This window comes from Bos javanicus, chromosome 10 (assembly GCF_032452875.1).
Source record: "Bos javanicus breed banteng chromosome 10, ARS-OSU_banteng_1.0, whole genome shotgun sequence".
NCBI classification, from domain to species: domain Eukaryota; kingdom Metazoa; phylum Chordata; class Mammalia; order Artiodactyla; family Bovidae; genus Bos; species Bos javanicus.
The window spans coordinates 92213292-92234134 of record NC_083877.1 but is presented as its reverse complement, the minus strand read 5'-3'; the positions used below and the strand labels follow the sequence as shown (position 1 = coordinate 92234134).

General features: G+C 44.9%; 1 protein-coding gene across 6 annotated transcripts in view; it reads left to right on the top strand.

The window, feature by feature from the left end:
* Nucleotides 1-20843, top strand: part of STON2 (stonin 2) — a 182013-nt gene that overhangs the window by 149238 nt on the left and 11932 nt on the right. For all 6 annotated transcript variants that reach the window (XM_061429619.1, XM_061429618.1, XM_061429614.1 and 3 more), the window contains one exon: nucleotides 12890-14728. In XM_061429619.1, coding sequence (XP_061285603.1) covers nucleotides 12890-14728 — 1839 coding nt within the window. The remainder of the gene's footprint in view (nucleotides 1-12889; nucleotides 14729-20843) is intronic.

Here is a 20843-nt window from a genome sequence, read left to right as displayed (position 1 = left end):
CCATTGCTCTGGGAGGTGGGTCATAGAGGATCTTGCTGTGATTTATGTCATAGTGTGTTCTGCCTATGAGTTCCTCCAAAAGTTTTATAGTTTCTGGTCTTACATTTAGGTCTTTAATCAATTTTGAGTTTATCTTTGTGTGTGGTGTTTAGAAGTGTTCTAATTTCATTCTTTTACGCATAGCTGTCCAGTTTTCCCAGCAGCATTTATTGCAGAGGCTATCTTTGCCCCATTGTATATCCTTGCCTCCTTTGTCAAAAATAAGGTACACATAAGTGCGTGGTCTATCTCTGGACTTTCCATCTTGTTCCATTGGTTTATAAGAAGGAACGTTACATGGCTCAAAATAGCCTGGAGTTAAAACTCCCCTCCAGGTCCTCCTCACCATTCTATGCAAAACAAAGAACTCTCTCACCCGAAAAAAAAATTGGACATTAAGGCTGATTACGCCCAGCTCCCACAGTCCAGCCTCTGGCCGATCTCCAAAATTCCTTGCCCCAGCCGTTTAAGAGATAACTACTCTGAACAACCTTGGAGAAGAACAGGCCCCCTTAAGACAGTAGCTTTCCACATACGTGCCTATATATACTTACTCTTTTCTTGGGTTAGTGCAGCAGCTCACTAATCTGACTGCTGCGCATTCTCGCCTCATTAAAGGGGATCTGTTCCTGTAAAGTGCCCGTCTTGTTCTTTCTCTGAACCTCGCCTTCTCTAACTCCCTTACCATACATTTTATTTCTGTTTTTGTTCTAGTACTGAACTGTCTTGATGATGGTGGCTTTGCAGTACAGTCTTAAGTCTGGAGGATTGATTCCTCCAGCTCCATTCTTCTTTCTCAAGATTGCTTTGGCTATTCAGGGTCTTTTGAGACAGCCCCTCTTTCTAGCATTGCTATATGTTTATTGGGCACTAAGTGTATAGCCAAGAGAGAGACATCAAAAGACCAGTATTGTGATAGTGAGGTTGAACAATCTTTGGCCCTGGCAGCAAGTCCAACAGTTATTTGTTTAGATGAGTTTTATCATTTTGAAGAGGTGGAAGACTGGTTTTAAAACTTCCTAGAGAGCAAGGTGGGTGATGATCAAGTCAAGCTTAACTGGGTTCTATGCAACATGAAAAGGCTAAGATATAGGTTGCTAGCACCACCAGGGAGCTGGAGCATCTACGATTCAATTATTGCCCAAACAAAAGGAGAGCTTCAGAGAGTAATACATCCTTCTTATTTGCCAAAGTACCTTTCCCTTTTGACTGACAACCAAGACCATATTTCTGATTACAGTAGCCCACTCTGACAGAGACGGGGAAGAGGTGGTATCTGTGTGTGTGTGTGTGTGTGTGTGTGTGTGTGTGTGTGTTCACCCATGATAAGTATTTAAAATATGCCTAGTGCACTGATCCAGCCTTCTCTAAATGTTTGGTCATGTCTCTCCAAAGGTTTGATCATGAACCTCTAATATTTGTATATTTATAAATATACTATATTATAAATGTATTTCTAAATTACAAACATACTAGATATTTTTAGTATATGTTTTCTAATATAAACAAAAAAATAGAAATGTTTAAAGGATGGGTTAAAAAGTCAACAAAAACAGAAGTTCTGGTATTTTTCTTCTCATGTCCAAGTGGCTCATTCTGTGTACATACTTGGGTGCACTCCTCCTCTCTGGGGCCTGCTGCCCTGGAACACTAAAACATCTTAGACTCAGCCTGCAATTGCAAAGGCAATTCTTAGTACCAGAGGGTTAATAGGAAGTTTTGTGTCCTGTCTTGAGCAAAGTGTACTCATGACTTCGCACTTCCCTTATGTAGCTGATTCTAGTGCTGTTTTGTGATAATCAAGGTGGCTTTGTGAATGCAGACTCTCACATCTCTTGTAATTCCTAAGCCTTTGCAATAATTGTGGGAAGATTCAGATTCATGGAATTGTAGCCCGAGACAAACATTCTTCTTTTTTTCTCCACTCCCCCCTTTCCTTTGATAGTGATAAAACTTCCAAGGCAGTTGTTTCTCCCTGCTTCCCCCCCAACTCACTCCTTTTTTTGCTTAAGGACTCTGAAATAATGATAATATTTACATATTTCTATCATGATTGCTAACATTTATTGCGCTGTGGGCTAGTTAAATTCACTGTCCTTAATCGATCTCATTTACCCTCACAACACTGCAAAGTGGGCACTGTTAATTCCCTTGAAGAGCTGATAAACATGAGGCTTAGAGAAGGTTCAGTAACATGCCCAAGATTGCAGTTTTCCAAAGCAAGGCCATGTCAGTCTGACATCAAAGTCCTTTACCTTCTCTGCAGGGTCACAGATTAAGTGGTGAGGATGAGCATGGGGCCAGGAACTCAAGCCAGCATTAGTATAAACCACCCTGAAGCTATGTTTTCTATTATAGACCTTGTGTCCACCCAGGGGACCCTGCTGTTCATATGCTGGATGAAGAGGGTACTGGGGCCAGCCAGGAAAAACGCTGAGTGTGGGTGCAAATCATCTGGAGGAGCTTTACACTCCATTTGCCTTTGAGGTCTTCCAAAAAGCTTGACAGGTCTGAGAGTACAAATAGATCTCTACCTGCTAGAATAAATCTATTGGCATGGTAGGAATTAGTTGTTTGTTGTTTTTCTAACAGATTATTTTAATTTAGGAGCTTTCCTGGCAGCTCAGTAAAGAAACTGCCTGCAATGCAGGAGACCCAGGTTCAATCCCTGGGTCAGGAAGATGTCCCGGAAAAGGAAATGGCAACCCATTCCACTATTCTTGCTGGGAGAACCCCATGGACAGAGGAGCCTGGCGGGCTACAGTTCATGGGGTCACACCAGTCAGACACGACGTAGTGGCTAAACCACCGTTTTAACTTATGTTTACAGCTCAAACTACTACACAATTGCACTCATCTCACACACTAGTAAAGTAAAGCTCAAAATTCTCCAAGCCAGGCTTCAGCAATATGTGAACCGTGAACTTCCTGATATTCAAGCTGGTTTTAGAAAAGGCAGAGGAACCAGAGATCAAATTGCCAACAACCGCTGGATCATGGAAAAAGCAAGAGAGTTCCAGAAAAACATCTATTTCTGCTTTATTGACTACACCAAAGCCTTTGACTGTGTGGATCACAATAAACTGTGGAGAATTCTGAAAGAGATGGGAGTACCAGACCACTTGATCTCTCTCTTGAGAAATCTGTATGCAGGTCAGGAAGCAACAGTTAGAACTGGACATGGAACAACAGACTGCTTCCAAATAGGAAAAGAAGTATGTCAAGGCTATATATTGTCAGCCTGCTTATTTAACTTATATGCAGAGTACATCATGAGAAATGCTGGACTGGAAGAAACACAAGCTGGAATCAAGATTGCCGGGAGAAATATCAATAACCTCAGATATGCAGATGACACCACCCTTATGGCAGAAAGTGAAGAGGAACTCAAAAGCCTCTTGATGAAAGTGAAAGTGGAGAGTGAAAAAGTTGGCTTAAAGCTCAACATTCAGAAAATGAAGATCATGGCATCCGGTCCCACCACTTCATGGGAAATAGATGGGGAAACAATGGAAACAGTGTCAGACTTTATTTTTCTGGGCTCCAAAATCACTGCAGATGGTGATTGCAGCCATGAAATTAAAAGATGCTTACTCCTTGGAAGGAAAGTTATGACCAACCTAGATAGCATGTTCAAAAGCAGAGACATTACTTTGCCAACAAAGGTCCGTCTAGTCAAGGCTATGGTTTTTCCTGTAGTCATGTATGGATGTGAGAGTTGGATTGTGAAGAAGGCTGAGTGCCGAAGAATTGATGCTTTTGAACTGTGGTGTTGGAGAAGACTCTTGAGAGTCCCTTGGACTGCATGGAGATCCAACCAGTCCATTCTGAAGGAGATTAGCCCTGGGATTTCTTTGGAAGGAATGATGCTAAAGCTGAAACTCCAGTACTTTGGCCACCTCATGCGAAGAGTTGACTCATTGGAAAAGACTCTGATGCTGGGAGGGATTGGGGGCAGGAGGAGAAGGGGATGACAGAGGATGAGATGGCTGGATGGCATCACTGACTCGATGGACGAGAGTCTGGGTGAATTCCGGGAGTTGTTGATAGACAGGGAGACCCGGAGTGCTACGATTCATGGGGTTACAAAGAGTCGGACATGACTGAGCGACTGAACTGAACTGAACTTACAGTTTATAAGTCGCACCTACCACCAGTCTGTAAGAATGTCTCCTTTGATCTTGCTGACTAAAAGGGAGCTGGACAAGTACTGAAATGAAATCAAACTAGTCCAAATTCAGTTGAAAAGAAGTGACTTACTGCATATAGGAGTCGGTGATACCATCCAACCATCTCATCCTCTGTCGTCCCCTTCTCCTCCTGCCCCCAATCTTTCCCAGCATCAGGGTCTTTTCGAATGAGTCAGCTCTTCACATCAGGTGGCCAAAATATTGGAGTTTCAGCTTCAACATCAGTCCTTCCAATGAACACCCAGGACTGGTCTCCTTTGGGATGGACTGGTTGGATCTCCTTGCAGTCCAAGGGACTCTCAAGAGTCTTCTCCAACACCACAGTTCAAAAGCATCAATTCTTTGGCGCTCAGCTTTCTTTGGGTGCTCCCTAATTCTTCACAGATCTGGACCTTCTCCGTTTCTCAGTGTTGCAGTAAGACATGGTAAATGTGGTGAGGTGTGTCATTACCTTCATCAGAAGAAGTTCCAGGATTGGGGGAGCAACCTACAAAACCTGACACCTGGTTTTTACCTGTTCATATAAGAGGGGTGAGGCTGTTAGACACTGAGATCTCTGACCAAATGTAACAGCAGGGTTCAGTCCCTTTTAACACTGCTTTAGGATGTCTAGTTTTTCACTGAAGTCCGGACCTTGACTGCACCATTGCCCCCCTGTGGGTTCAGTGGTCCCTTGGAGCTTATGAGCATCCTGGCTCGTGACTGGGGTGTGTCTTCACGTGGTGACCAGGTGAATCGTGTGTGAGGCTGTGGGGACACACACAGGTGAGACTCCCACGATGGCAACAGCGCAGGCAGTCCTGATGAGCGACCCGTCCTGACCACACTGAAGGCGTGTGGGAACTTGCCCAGTGCCCCTCTAGGCAGTCCTGTCCCAGGTCCCCAGGCCTGGCACTGGCAGGGCAGAACTGTGCTCAAACCAGAGTCAGGATGGACACCTTCGTTTCGCTTGCCCCGCCTATATGGTCTCCTTGACAGTAACACCAGGACGTTGCTCCTTTTCTTTTTAGCTCCTGAACCAGAAGAGCCCTTTCCACTACTTTGTCACATGGAAGATTGTGATGGGTCAGTAAGCAGAAAGCTTCACAGACTGTCCAAAAGGGCTCAGACCCTGGAAACTCCTCTCAGTTCGCTCCTCTTTGGTGGGCTCTGAAAACAGTTTAAGATGGGAGAGAAATGCAGGAGGCTTTTTCACTATGGCAATGGAAAAATAAGTAAAACACGGATTAGGTTAGGTCATCAGGTAGCATCACTAGTTAAGTCTCTGAGATGCCCTGATATTTAAAATGTTAAGAGACTAATTTATAAAATGGATTGCCAGTTTTTCAGTTTACTGTAGATACTGGAATCTAGCCCTGCTCCCCTGCCTGTGACCTCTGCTGGGGAACTGAAGTTGGCCCCTTCAGACAACAGCAAGGTGTTACAGTGGGATCTCTGCCCAGGTGGGTGTTGGAGACTAGAGCCTTCGTCTCAGACAACATGAGAAGCCGGCATCAGAGAGGCACATTAAGGCAGAGAACTGGTGAGCCGGTTGAGTTGGAAGTTTAGTTGTTAGAAGAAGAAGCCAAAAGAACGGATCCAAAGTGCTGAGTGTTGAAGATGCATGGGGAAATGGGTAATGGTAAAACCAGGAAATGTTTAGACATGCGTGCGTGCGTGGTCAGTCGTGTACAATGCTTCGCAACCCTGTAGACTGTAGCGCTCTAGGCTCCTCTGTTTATGGGATTATCGTGGCAAGAATACTGGAGTGGGCTGCCTTTGCCTCCTCTGGGGATCTTCTCGTCCCAGGGATTGAACCCTCATCTCCTGTGGCTCCTTAATTGGCAGGTGGGTTCTTTAGCCCTGAGCCACCTGGGAAGCCCAGATGTTTAGAACCAGATTTTAAAAATTTAGAACAGACTAGGTGAAGTGAAGTCGCTGAGTCATGTCCAACTCTTCGCAACCCCATGGACTGCAGCCTACCAGGCTCCTCCGTCCATGGGATTTTCCAGGCAAGAGTACTGGAGTGGGGTGATAGCACCTTCTCCAACAGACTAGGTAGGCACACCCAAAATACTGGGGATGTTCCTGGGCCATTCATCAAACTTAAAGTCTGATGCTTGCTTTTATGAGGGAAAAAAAGTGATGAAATATGTTAGCCCATCTTGATAAGCAGGGAGGGAGTTGGCCTGTGAGCTGGACCAGTCATTGGAAGGTGCTCAGTACTGCTTCTTAGTCCCTCTTCAGTTCAGTTCAGTTCAGTTCACTGAATAAAAACCAGAACCTAGTGTGAAGTGATAGAGATTCTGTCAAGTGGTGGTAAGTGGTAGTTTGATGAACTCACTTCTTCACTTTGATATATCTCTGACCAGCATCCAAACATCCCCTCTCCAGGATAATAAATGCTAAGAATGCTAAGGACAGATAAACAGACTCAGACCCTCTGACTCCCCTTTTTATCAGTGTATTGCGACGACTAAGCTTATTTTATCCAAGTTAAGAAGCTTCCCTGATAAGGTTTAAACGAATAACTCCTTTCTCTCACCCATACACCTTCACATATCAGGGGCTGACTTCATGCCGAAAGGCTTCCCTCTGGAAATGTCAGTCATTGTTTAACTTCTTTTCTCCCGCTGAACAGTGCTCCTAAAAAGTTGTGTGTCGAGATAACTCTTGCCAATCTCAAAGGTAAATTAACCAGATTTTAACTTAATGAACAAGCGTTAAGACAATACCAGAGTTACTGAATATTAAAATTAGGACTTGACTTTCAGTTTCATTTTAGGCAGTTGACTTAAACTCACTGAGTGTCAGCTTTCTCAACAAAATGAAGGAGTCAGGTTTTCTTATTTCTAAAATCCCTTCAAGTCAGAAAATTCTATGTTCCTCTTCTTGCTAGAATTGATGCTTTTGAACTCTGGTGCTGGAGAAGACTCTTGAGAGTCCCTTGGACAGGAGGGAAATCAAACCAGTCAGTCCTAAAGGAAGTCAACCCCGAATACTATTGGAAGGACTGATGCTGAAGCTGAAGCTCCAATACTTTGGGCACCTGATACAAACAGCTGACTCACTGGAAAAGACTCTAATCCTGGGAAAGATTGAAGGCAGAAGAAGAGGGTGACAGAGGATGAGATGGTTGGATGGTGTTACCAATTTAATGGACATGAACTTGGGCAAACTCTGGGAGATGGTGAGGGACAGTGAGGCCTGGCACGCCACAGTCCATGGGGTTGCAAAGAGTCAGACACGACTTGGCAGCTGAACACACACACAAATATTTAGGTGCCCACTGATAATCCAAGGCTGGTCATGCAGTACATGCTCTTGTGCAACAGTAACTGTTACTGCAGTAATCTGTTTGTTTTTGCCACTGCTCATAAATTCCAAGGGACAGCTCTCAATAAGTGTTTTGCACTTGTCATTGCATTTAATAAATTAGGTTAACAAATGGGGGAGGAAGATGGCAAGTCTCATCTGCTCTTTTCAAAAATATTATAGAAAAAAAATATTATATAACCTTACAATTTTCCCCCACAGAGCTTACTTTTTCTGCAGTTTGGTGGTTTTGATTGCCATTGTAATCAATTAATTTAATCTTTGGGGAACTTAAAATCGATTGTGGACTAACATCAAAAGGGCCCACCATTTCTTTTTTGTTTATATTGGTAAAGGCACTAAGGAAGCTCTTCAGTTCACTTCAGGTCAGTCGCTCAGTCGTGTCTGACTCTTTGCGACCCCATGGACTGCAGCACACCAGGCCTCCCTGTCCATCACCAACTCCCGGAGTTTACTCAAACTCATGTCCATTGAGTCGGTGATGCCATCCAACCATCTCATACTCTATTGTCCCCTTCTGCTCCTGCCGTCAATCTTTTCCAGCATCAGGGTCTTTTCCAATAAGTCAGTTCTTCACATCAGGTGGCCAAAATATTGGAGTTTCAGCTTCAGCATCAGTCCTTTCAATGAATATTCAGGACTGATTTCCTTTAGGATAGACTGGTTAGATCTCCTTGCAGTCCAAGGGACTCTCAAGAGTCTTCTCCAACAGCACAGTTCAAAAGCATGAATTCTTTGGCACTCAGCTTTCTTTATAGTCCAACTCTCACATCCACACATGACTACTGGAAAGGTACTGGAAATTATCCCTGTGATGTAGGATGAAAACCTAACCCTCATCCATGGCTTTTATTTAGCAGCAGCCCAACTCATAACACCTGTGGAGAAGGCAATGGCAACCCACTCCAGTTCTTGCCTGGAGAATCCCAATGGACAGAGGAGCCTGGAAGGCTACAGTCCATGGGGTCACAAGAGTTGGACACGATTTGGCTACTAAACCACCACCAACAACTCATAATACTAAAAGTAATTTGGAGGTAGCGAGTGGAAGAGAGAGTAAGTAAAATGAAGCTGGATTTTGGTTATATTTTAATAAGTCAGTAAAACAGAATTGTGGATGATAGTGTTGCTCTGAAGAGATTTCATTTTGCTTGTTTCTTAGTGGAGAAATTTGCCAGACTTTCCCTTCCCCCGATTGTTTCCAATACCAGCCACACCAGTCATAAGTGTCTTAGGAAAGATCTAACTGTGGCTTTATCAACACAGACTACAGCAAAGCTCTTGGTTTTCTTTCTCTAAGGTTAGTTAGTGGGAGGCATAAAGATACATTTTGACCTTTTGGTATTTCTTTATTTTGTAAGCAATACAGCATTTTTGAAAGACAAAAAGACTACAGATTTAGAATTTCAAAAATCACTTCTTACCCCACATATTTGTTTTCACATCAAAAAGCTTTTTAATGTGTTTATACACTTTATATCATGAGTATATATCATTCTAGCAGCAGCAACAGCAGTAGGTATAGCAGCCAATGTCTAATGAACACTTAATGTTTGCCAGACACAATTCTAACATCTGGATTAATTTTTCTGAGCAACGCTGTTAGGTGGGATTTAATATTTTTCTAGTTTCATTGATGGGAAAGCGGAGACACAGAAGTTAAAACAACTTGCCCGAAGCCATATAGCTAATAAGCTATATGGCTTATATATGGATATGGAATTGAAACCCAGGCAGTCTGACTCCACATTGTGGGCTCTTGTTATTTACTCAATAATATAGATATCATGATCAGCTTCCATGTGAGTTAACATCATCAACAGCGTCATCATGACTGATGGGATTCCAGTTTAAGGATATAACAGTGGATATAACCAGTCTCCTATTAGTGGATATTTAGAAAGTGAAAGTGTTCTTTTTTTTTTTTTTTTTTCCCCTTGTTTTATTTTTTTTTTTTTTTTTCGAAAGTGTTCTTTAACTCATTCGTATCCGACTCTTTGTGACCCCATGGACTGTAACCCTCCAGGCTTCTCTGTCCATGGGATTCTCCAGGTAAGAATACTGGAGTGGGTAGCTGTTCCCTTCTCCAGGGGATCTTCCCGACCAGGGAAGAGAACTCGGTGTTAATAGGGGAGAATTTTAAAAATAGTATTTGGCAGTCCTTAGGTTCACTTCAAGAAATGCTTTATTTTCGTATGAAAATATGAACCACCATGACCCTCTGTGAACTATGAACCAATTTTGTTTTTCATCTAGAAAAATGCTTTTATTATTTTTTCCTTATAAATGATTTTGTAGAAAACCAAATTCTCATTTTCAGAAATTTGACCTATTACACTACCACCATCCCCAAAGATGGATTTTTAAAACAGTTTGTAATCATGGAAGATGAAGATGCCAAAGAAGAGGTAGCTTTGTAACAGTCTTTGGATACTATTTAATGAATATAGAATCTCTAGAAATTGATCTAATTAAAAAGTTTGCCTCCAGATTTGAAGATGTGTGTGTGTTAGTCGCTCAGTTGTGTCTGACTCTTTGTGACCCCATGGACTGTAGCTCACCAGGCTCCTCTGTCCATGAAATTCTCCAGGCAAGAATACTAGAGTGGTTGCTATTTCCTTCTCCAGGGGATCTTCCCAACTCAGGGATCAAACCTGGGTCTCCCGCGTTGTCGGCAAATTCTTTACCGTCTGAGCCACCAGGGAAGCCCCAAATTTAAAGATAACTCCATTTAAATTGTATTCTGAGTCTGATGCTTCAAAACTGTCTAGAACTTGGTGTGATTTCAAGTAACTTGGCTTAAAATTCTAAGACTTACTGTAAGAAAGTTAAATTATCTTCAGTGGAGACAAAGGCCTTTTTTTCCTTTTTTTTTTTTTTTTTTCAGTTTGGGAGAGGATGGTAAGTGCTATTCTGGGGACAAAATTCCCAACAGAAGAGAACCCTTTGGCAGCAAGAATAAACAGCTTTGGCTGAATCCACTCCAAGCGAAAAGGACTTAGGGTACATGTGAAGCTTGGGAGTAGTCCTGAGCTCCAAGGCAGAAAGGATATCCCTGGTACAAGGGGTGAGTCAGCACCAGACTGTCTGAGTGAAAATACTGTCCACAAAAGCTCCATAGAGCTGCTTCATTAGAAAGTGATACATTTTGTGATACATCTCCTTCCCTAGGGAGGTTCAGTTACTGTTTCAAGGAAGTGATTATATTTTACTTAGGGCTACATTGTTCCCTTTAGCCCTCATTACAACCACCTCACTGTAATAATAATGATAACAATAGTAGTAGTAGTAGTAGTAGTAGTAAAATATGTCCTACAAACCTTGATTGTTTTCTGATTCTTTTCCCTTCATTTTCCAGAAAATAAATCACTTATACATCTACAAAAGTACACTAATCATTAATTTGAAGGAGAGCCTCCTCTTTAATTTTAAAATGCTTTGAAATTCTTTTGTGATGCTGTACATACAGAAAATACTTTTTGCTCATTTTATTTCTAGGGTGAGTGTGGGTACGTATGTGTGTGCGCGCATGTATTCAGCTTACATTTTCAAACTGATGCTTTCAGTAGAGGTAATCACTATTTGTTTGAATAAATATACTTTGAAAGATGGATGACAGGTAGCCATCCCATCCACATGTAATTACGTGTCTAATTATATGTCACACTGCTGATTTGGCGTGGCTGGGTATGATATTCATGAAGATTTAGCAGGATGGTAAGAAAACTCAACTGTTTGAATATTCATTTCTCTTTGAGTCCAAATGTCTGGAGGTGGAGACGGTGGGTGGGATGGAGATCCCGATACACATTTCTAAGGAGACAGAGAGAACACAACTGCTCCAGAGCAGAGTTTCTTTTCTCACTCATTCAGTCAACAACCCTTTACTGAGCAATGGCTCTGTGCCAGACACTGATTTGTTTTCCTGGACATTCCTTCATCAGAATCCACTCCTGGCTTTGTAAAGGCCCCACACCCCTCTCCCTTTGCACAACCACAGCAGATGCACAGGGTCTTTACTGAAAAGGTGTGGATTTTTCCTGCCTTGAAACTCAACTTTGCAGCTCCTTCCTTGAAGGCTCTGCAAGAGTGGAGTTTTATTTATAATAGTCTTTGTTGTCCTTTATAAAATAAACCCCAAGATGGAAAAAATATTTTAGAGAAAAAAGAAGAGATTAATATCAGGAGCATTTTCTTATGTTTCTACGGACTTGTAAACATTTTAATGGCTGTGTGTTATTCCACTGTGTGCCTCAGTTTCCTAACATTCACCCCAAACTTGGTTCACAATTTGGATTCATTTCCTTAGGGTAAGATTACTAAGTCATTGTAAGACCCTCAATACAAACGGCCAAACCATTTTCAGAGAATTTGTAGCAACTTATGGTCCCACTGAGGATCTATTTACTGTTTATATTATAGCACCCTTACCCTCATCAAATACTAAAACTTGGAAAATCTTCACTTTATTTGGGGGGAATTTAATTTTCATTTTTCTTATTGCTAGTGAAACTGAACATTTCCCACGTAGTTATTAGACATTTTTGCTTTCTCTTTCCTGGGTTGTCTATCTGTCCTCTGCCTTTATTTCAAGTTTTTATATTTTCTTATTCACTTGTATATGAAACTTATTTCATATTAAGGATGTTAGCATTTTGTCTTTAGTATTTATTGATCACATTTGGGTAAAAATCCCTCCAATTACATTGTTCACAGTCGTATCATGACTTAGAGCATATGGCTTGTTTTGTTCAATGTGATCAGCTTTATATCATTTTATGTAAGAGGTGGTTTTGATTTTTAAAAATTAAGAGTACATACATTAGAGTCAAAAAGAAAAAAGAAACCTATTCCAGAAACTTCTATAAAATAAAGTAGAATGTATAAGAGTTAAATTGTGACGGACCTGGGTTCTCTCGGTGCTTCTGTATTGACGTTTGCATTCTTACTGCATTTAAGGTATGGCCCCCTAGTGGGCTTCTGTGGTGGCTCAGACAGTAAAAAATCTACCTGCAATGTGGGAGAGCTGGGTTCGATCCCTGGGTTGGGAAGATCCCCTGGAGAAGGGAAAAGCTACCCACTCCAGTATTCTGGCCTGGAGAATTCCAAGGACTGTATAGTCTATGGCATTGCAAAGAGTCAGACATGACTGAGCGACTTCTACTTTCTCTGGTGTGCTTACTACAAAACTGTTAAGAGCTGTGCCAGACTAAACACTTGAGATAGGTAATGAACTGCTTAGGAATTTACTGGATTCCAGCTAAAATTCTAGCAAAACTCCCTCGTCCCCATACTCATAGAGGCCCTGAACAGCAGTCCCTCACATGTTCTCCTTTTCCTTTCAGACAATTCCTCCTCTCTTCAGGAGGATGAAGAGGTAGAGATGGAGGCCATCAGCTGGCAGGCCGGCAGCCTGGCCATGAACGGGCACCCCACCACACCAGTGACCTCTGCGCGTTTCCCCAGCTGGGTCACTTTTGATGACAATGAAGTCAGCGGCCCTTTGTCCCCCATCACGTCTCCTCTGAAGCCAGAAACACTGCCTCTCGCCTCTGTGACCCCAGATGGACCTTACAACTCAACAGGGTCATTTAAGAAGAGGGAACGGCCCAAGAGCTCTTTGATGAACTTCTCCAAAGTTCAGAAGCTAGACATGTCCTCCGTAAGCCATCCGCCTGCCGTGCCAGAGGCTCCACCGTGGCGGGCCACCAATCCTTTTCTGAATGAGACGCTACAGGATGTACAGCCCTCCCCCATCAACCCTTTCCGGGCTTTCTTTGAGGAGCAGGAGAGGCGAGCCCAGAGCAGTTCTGTGTCCAGTACCCTAGGCAAGAGCCAGAGAGATTCCCTCATTGTCGTCTACCGGGACGCCATCAGTTTTGATGACTCGAGCCGAAACCAGTCACGCTCGGATGCTGTGGAAAAACTCAAGAGGCTCCAAATCGAGGATTCCGACCACTTGGGTGGTGTGACACTCCCTGATGATGACCCGGCCGCCTGGGCTGAACTGGATGCCCACCCAGCAGGCTCCGAGCAGTCCCCACCCAGGGATGGGTGGCCCATGATGCTTAGGATCCCCGAGAAGAAGAACATCATGTCCTCCAGGCACTGGGGACCCATCTACGTCAAACTGACGGACGGTGGTTACCTGCAGCTGTATTACGAGCAGGGCCTGGAGAGGCCATTCCGTGAGTTCAAGCTGGAGATGTACCATGAGATTTCTGAACCCCGGCTCCAAAACTACGACGAGAATGGTAGGATCCACAGCTTGCGGATAGACCGGGTCACCTACAAGGAGAAGAAGAAGTACCAGCCTAAACCCGCCGTGGCCCACTTGGCCGAGAGGGAGCAAGTCATCAAGCTGGGCACCACCAACTACGAGGACTTCCTGAGCTTCATCCGTGCGGTTCAGGACCGCCTCATGGAGCTGCCGGTGTTGTCAACGGAGCTGAGCACGGTCGGCCTGAACTACCTGGAAGAGGAGATGACGGTGGACGTCCAAGATGAATTCTCTGGCCTCGTGAGCAAGGGAGACAACCAGATCCTCCAGCACCGTGTCCTGACACGGATCCACGTGCTGAGCTTCCTCTCGGGCCTGGCCGAGTGCCGGCTGGGTCTCAACGACGTCCTGGTCAAAGGGAACGAGGTGGTGTCCCGCCAGGACATCGTGCCCACCACTACCACCAAGTGGATCCGGCTCCACGAGTGCCGCTTCCACGGCTGCGTGGATGAGGACGTGTTCCGCGGCTCGCGCGTCATCCTCTTCAACCCTCTGGACGCCTGCCGCTTCGAGCTCATGCGGTTCCGGACCGTGTTCGCTGAGAAGACCTTGCCCTTCACGCTCAGGACGGCGGCGAGCATCCACGGGGCGGAGGTGGAGGTGCAGAGCTGGCTGAGGATGTCGGCGGGCTTCTCCTCCAACTGGGACCCCCTCACCCAGGTCCCCTGCGAGAATGTGATGGTCCGCTACCCCGTGCCCAGCGAGTGGGTGAAAAACTTCCGCAGGGAAAGCGTCCTGGGGGAGAAGTCTCTGAAAGCCAAAGTGAACCGGGGGGCAAGTTTTGGCTCAGCCAGCATTTCCGGCTCTGAGCCGGTCATGAGAGTTACCCTGGGGACTGCCAAGTACGAACACGCTTTCAATGCCATCGTGTGGAGGATAAACCGACTGCCCGACAAAAACTCAGGTAGGCAGAGCTCCATCTTCTTTGAGAGCTGCCACACCGGGCGAAAGAGCTGGGATCCAAGTGCCCGCTTTCTCTTCCCCTGCAAAGTGCTGGTTTTGTGCTATGTGAGGGGAATGGTAGTGAGCAGGGTCAGGGGAATGGACGGCCAGGAAGCACAAGTTATTTGAGTGAGGTTAAGTCACAAACCTGCATGACCCAGGTCACTCCATCTTTTTATTCCCCTACCTTCTTCACACTTCTTTCCTGAAACGATGCGTTATTCTTAGCGGGGTTGCCAAGCACATTTCTAAGACAGCTTATGAATTTGTTTTCTGACTCAAAATTTTAGCTGGTGTTGGAAGCTATTTTTTTTTTTTCAGACCCTAGAAGGCTTCTGGGTTTTGAAGAGACATCTGCATCCTGTTGTTGTTATTCAGTTGCTGAGTCATGTCCAGCTCTTTGCCATCCCACGGGCTGCTGCATGCCAGGTTTCCCTGCCTGGGTGCAGGTAAAAGGGCCAGGTGATGGCCAATCGTGTACAGTGTAGGCGGGGAGTTGGATTTATGATTCCAGCAATCCTGTGCAAGGCCCGTCAGTCATAATGTCCCAAGCTTAGAGCTGGGATTTGGGCATGGGGAAGGGGCCTCCGGGGGCTTCCCTGGTGGCTCAGATGGTAAAGAAGTCTGCCTGCAATGGGGGAGACCTGGGTTCAATCCCTGGGTTGGGAAGATCCCCTGGAGAGGGGAATGGCTACCCACTTGAGTATTCTTGCCTGGGAATGCCACGGATGGAGAAGGCTGGACGACAGTGCACGGGGTTGAAAGACTCGTCCACAACTGAGCGACTTTGAGAGAGAGAGAGAAAGGGAGAGAGAGAAGGGGCCTCTGATCAGACTGAAGACAGCCAGGACATGAAGTCCAGAAGGACTGGAACTCTGACAAAAAGTAAGGGAAGGAGTGTTTGATCAAAGGAGACAGCTCACCAGCCCTTGCTGGCCTACACAAGTGAGCAGGGGTGCTTGTCTGCCTGGGTGAGCCCAAAGGCAATGGCTTTCCTCTTGGATCCGGTGAGATTTCATGGAATCACAAAACTCGGGAGTGAGCAAACCAGCTTTAATAGTTTTATTTCTTAGAGTAAGTCTGGGCGATCCCAATGGCAGGCAATAAAACCCATGGTCCTTGAAACCACCTCTCATCTGTAATAAACAAAAGTGGGTATTGTGGCCAACAACAACAACAAATATTTGGGAAAACTGTTGGTTAAAGTTTCCCTTATGCAGATATTCTTTATTCCATTCTCCCTGTTAAATCCTAACAACATAATTAGAGTCTTCATTTCCTGTTGGGAGTGTGGAGTGGCTGTGTTTTACCCTAGATGCCATATGACATGAAGCCAAGAGGCAATACGATCATGTCAGCTCCCCCAGCGAGACAGGCGGGGGACACACACCAGGGCTTTCTGTGTCCGACGCTTGGTGTAGTGGTGCAGACTGAAGGGACAATTGGGCTTCTGTGTTTGAGGCTGGACTGGACACCCTGTTGCTAAACGGGCAGGATTTTTAAAGCCTTCCTCTCGGCGCCTGCTCATTCACTTCTCTGAGGCCAGCACGGTATCACCTGGCTGACAGCACCGGGATTTCTGTCTTGGCCCATCTGAATTGATGGCAGAGAGAAGAGGCCCTCACCTCTCACCTCTCCTGTGGCACAGATGCCCCCTGAGAACAGAACCAAGGTCACAGAGGGGAAATCGCTGTTTAACCTGCTGGAGGGGTGACATCACAAAAAACAGGGCCTCTGGTTTCTGTTTACTGGGATTTTCAGCTCTGCAATTTAGTAAGCCTGGATTCAGGTCACTTCCTTATGAAATAACTGGGTTTTCAAGCTGGAAGGGACCTGGGGGATGACTTAGGCAAACCTCTTCCTTCCACAGACAAGAAAATTAAGGACCAGGAGTGACCTGACCCATCACATCCAGGGTCTTTTTTTATTCTCGATACCCCCGCTGCCTCTAGCTAGGTCATACAAAACAGACACAAACTTGAAGTAACTTCCATTATGAGCACAGGGATTTGCAGTTTCCTCACATACCTCCTTTGCTTCAAAGTTCCTTCTCTCAAATATTGAAAGGTACCACATGAGGGGCTTTATAAGCAGCAGAGACTGACTGGCTTCTTTCAGCAAAAAGAGAGAGACCGGAAGATACAGGTGGTCTCGGAGAACTAGAGGATCAAGCAGGCTTCAGAAAGGATAATTCTGGAAGGCAGGAGCCCTGGGAGGTGTCCTCAGGCAGCAGCCGTTGGGACAAACCACTGCAAGCTGTTTCGTGTCACTTCCCAAGGCTTGAAGGTCGTGACTGACATGACCACCAAGATGACACACAGTGGGCTGCTGCTGCTGCTGCTGCAGCTGAAGTTGCTTCAGTCATGTCCGACTCTGTGCGACCCTGTGGACAGCAGCCCACCAGGCTCCTTTGTCCACGGAATTCTCTAGGCAAGAGTACTGGAGTGGGTTGCCATTTCCTTCTCCCGAGATGCCGTGCTGGGGAAGAGTATTTCTCAGAGAGAGAGAAGAAAAAAAAACAAAAAGAAGATTGTTACCAGATTAAAAAAGGAGTAGATACAGGATAGGGAATACATCGTCCTCAAGCAACAGCAACTAGTCTCCTTAAGGCTTCCCACGGCAGGAAGTATTCAGCAGGCTCAAGGCCAGGTCAGTACAGCCTATATATCGCGTAGGTTATTTCCAGGTTACTGGCACCTTACTTGTGAACGATTGTTAAAATACACGACATGGCAAGAATATCTGGGGATGTTTCTCACTTAAACCTACCCCCGCCGCCTCCTCAATTACTGATTTGCTGTCATGGTTGTATGTTTTTAGAAGTGAAATCCCCCCCGCCCCGAGAACTTCTTATTTTACTTCGGCTAACAGTATATTTCTGTATTGGTTCAGGAAATTGATAGCACCCCATTTCTGGCAACTGGAAATGTACAGGATCTGAATTCTAGGCAGACTGCAGGGTCTTACCGTTGCTGGTGTTCTGAGCCCCCTGCCTTCCCCATCCGGGGCTCCACCCATGAACCCAGAGAGTTGGTGATGACCTATTAGTAACTGTCGCCTTTCTGAGCTCTTCTGTCTCAGTCTAGAGATAGCTTTGGGAAGGTGCCTTTGTAAGGCTATTATTTGTCAGAATCCTCACGTCTCTGCAGTGGAAGACGACTGAACCTCTGCCCGTGTATCCCACTTGCGGTGGCCCTGTAACCCTAGCTCCTGGAGACGGGATGGTCAGGCTGAGAGGCAGCTATGGCCAAGCCGGCATCCCAGGCCTTGCCAGCACCCCAAGCCTGCAGCCACAGCAGGGCAATCCCAACGAGCCAGCAAAAGGCTAACAAGCCCCCCACTAGATTCCTACATGGCTCCCGTCGGCGGGGCCCGTCCGCGTTCTCCCTCTCACTCTAACCCCAAGGGCGTTCCTGATTCCTAGAAGGCACTCAGAACAAGTTTTGTGCTTTCCCAGGCTGTCTGCCGGGGAACAAAACATTCTGTCCTGCACAGGTAGGTTTCTTTGCTGGAATTCCAGTTCTCGTTAGATCAGATAAAGAGAAAACAATTCCAGTAGGGCTCCCCTTCCATGAGAAATAGCAGGCTGAATTTTAATGTTAAATTTTCTCAACGTCATTGAATAAGATGACATAATCTGTGAGCTAATTAGTACATTACTGTGAATTAAACTATCACTTCAGTTCAATTCAGTCGCTCAGTCTTGTCCAACTCTTTGCGACTCCATGGACTGCAGCGTACCAAGCCTCCCTGTCCATTGCCAACTCCTGGAGTTTACTCAAACTCATGTCCATTGAGTCGGTGATGCCATCCAACCATCTCATCCTCTGTCGAACCCTTCTCCCCCTGCCTTCAGTTTTTCCCAGCATCAGGGTCTTTTCCAATGAGTCAATGAATTCAATTTTAATTTAATTCCAATGAATTAAACTATACTAGCTTTCAAAATTGCACTTCCCTATCTGTTGGGCTCCCCAGATGGATTAGTGGTGAAGAATCTACCTGCTTCAGCCATTAAAAAGAATACATTTGAATCAGTTCTAATGAGGTGGATGAAACTGGAGCCTATTATACAGAGTGAAGTAAGCCAGAAAGAAAAACACAAATATAATATACTAGTGCATATATATGGAATTTAGAAAGATGGTAACGATAACCCTATATGTGAGACAGCAAAAGAGACACAGTTGTACAGAAGTCTTTTGGACTCTGTGGGAGAGGGCGAGGGTGGGATGATTTAGGAGAATAGCATTGAAACATGTATAATATCATATGTGAAACGAATCACCAGACCAGGCTTGATGCATGATACAAGATGCTCGGGGCTGGTGCACTGGGATGATCCAGAGGGATGGTATGGGGAGGGAGGTGGGAGAGTGGTTCAGGATGGGTTACACGTGTACACCTGTGGCAGATTCATGTTGATGTATGGCAAAAGCAATACAATATTGTAAAGTAATTAGCCTCCAATTAAAATAGATAAATTTATATTAAAAAAAAAAAAAAAGAATCTACCTGCCAATGCAGGAGATGCAAGAGACGCAGGTTTGATCCCTGGGTCAGAAAAAATCCCCTGGAGTAAGAAATGACAATCCACTCTAGTGAAAGTGAAAGTTTAAGCCACTCAGTCATGTCCGATGCTTTGCGACCCCGTGGACTATAGCTCGCCAGGTTCCTCTGTCCATGTAATTCTCCAGGCAAGGATGCTGGAGTGGGTTGCCATTTCCTTCTCCAGGGGATCTTTCAGACCTAGGAATCGAACCTGGGTCTCCCACATTGCAGGCAGATTCTTTACTGGCTGAGCCACCAGGGAAACCCACCTGCTCCAGTATTTTTGCCTGAAAACTTGCCTGGCCAGAGGAGCCTGGTAGGCTAGAGACTGAGGAGCCTGCTGGTCAGAGTCAGACACAGCTGAGCACACAGCATGTCTGTCCACGAGCCCCAGCATCCATTGGTTGATGCTAGAATTCAAGAAAGACTGTTGTTTTCATAGAATTTGCTGTGAATACTCATTGGTGGGGTGAGAAGAGGAGGGTCAGTTTTGTGGAAAGTTATGATTTTCAATGTTCCAACAATATGTAAATAAGGGCAATGAGATAAAACTGTTGTTGAGGTTGCTATTGAATTAAGAAACTCCTCTGCCTACTTTGTAATGAATCCTGAAAGATGATGCTGTGAAAGTGCACTCAATATGCCAGCAAATTTGGAAAACTCAGCAGTGGCCACGGGACTGGAAAAGGTCAGTTTTCATTCCAATCCCAAAGAAAGGCAATGCCAAAGAATGCTCAAACTACTGCACAGTTGCCCTCATCTCACACGCTAGTAAAGTAATGCTCAAAATTCTCCAAGCCAGGCTTCAGCAATATGTGAACTGTGAACTTCCTGATGTTCAAGCTGGTTTTAGAAAAGGCAGAGGAACCAGAGATCAAATTGCCAACATCCACTGGATCATGGAAAAAGCAAGAAAGTTCCAGAAAAACATCTATTTCTGCTTTATTGACTATGCCAAAGCCTTTGACTGTGTGGATCACAATAAACTGTGGAGAATTCTGAAAGAGATGGGAATACCAGACCACCTGACCTGCCTCTTGAGAAATTTGTATGCAGGTCAGGAAGCAACAGTTAGAACTGGACATGGAACAACAGACTGGTTCCAAATAGGAAAAGGAGTTCGTCAAGGCTGTATATTGTCACCCTGTTTATTTAACTTATATGCAGAGTACATCATGAGAAACGCTGGACTGGAAGAAACACAAGCTGGAATCAAGATTGCCGGGAGAAATATCAATAGGCTCAGATATGCAGATGACACCACCCTTATGGCAGAAAGTGAAGAGGAACTCAAAAGCCTCTTGATGAAAGTGAAAGTGGAGAATGAAAAAGTTGGCTTAAAGCTCAACATTCAGAAAACAAAGATCATGGCATCCGGTCCTACCACTTCATGGGAAATAGATGGGGAAACAATGGAAACAGTGTCAGACTTTATTTTTCTGGCCTCCAAAATCACTGCAGATGGTGACTGCAGCCATGAAATTAAAAGATGGTTACTCCTCGGAAGGAAAGTTATGACCAACCTAGAT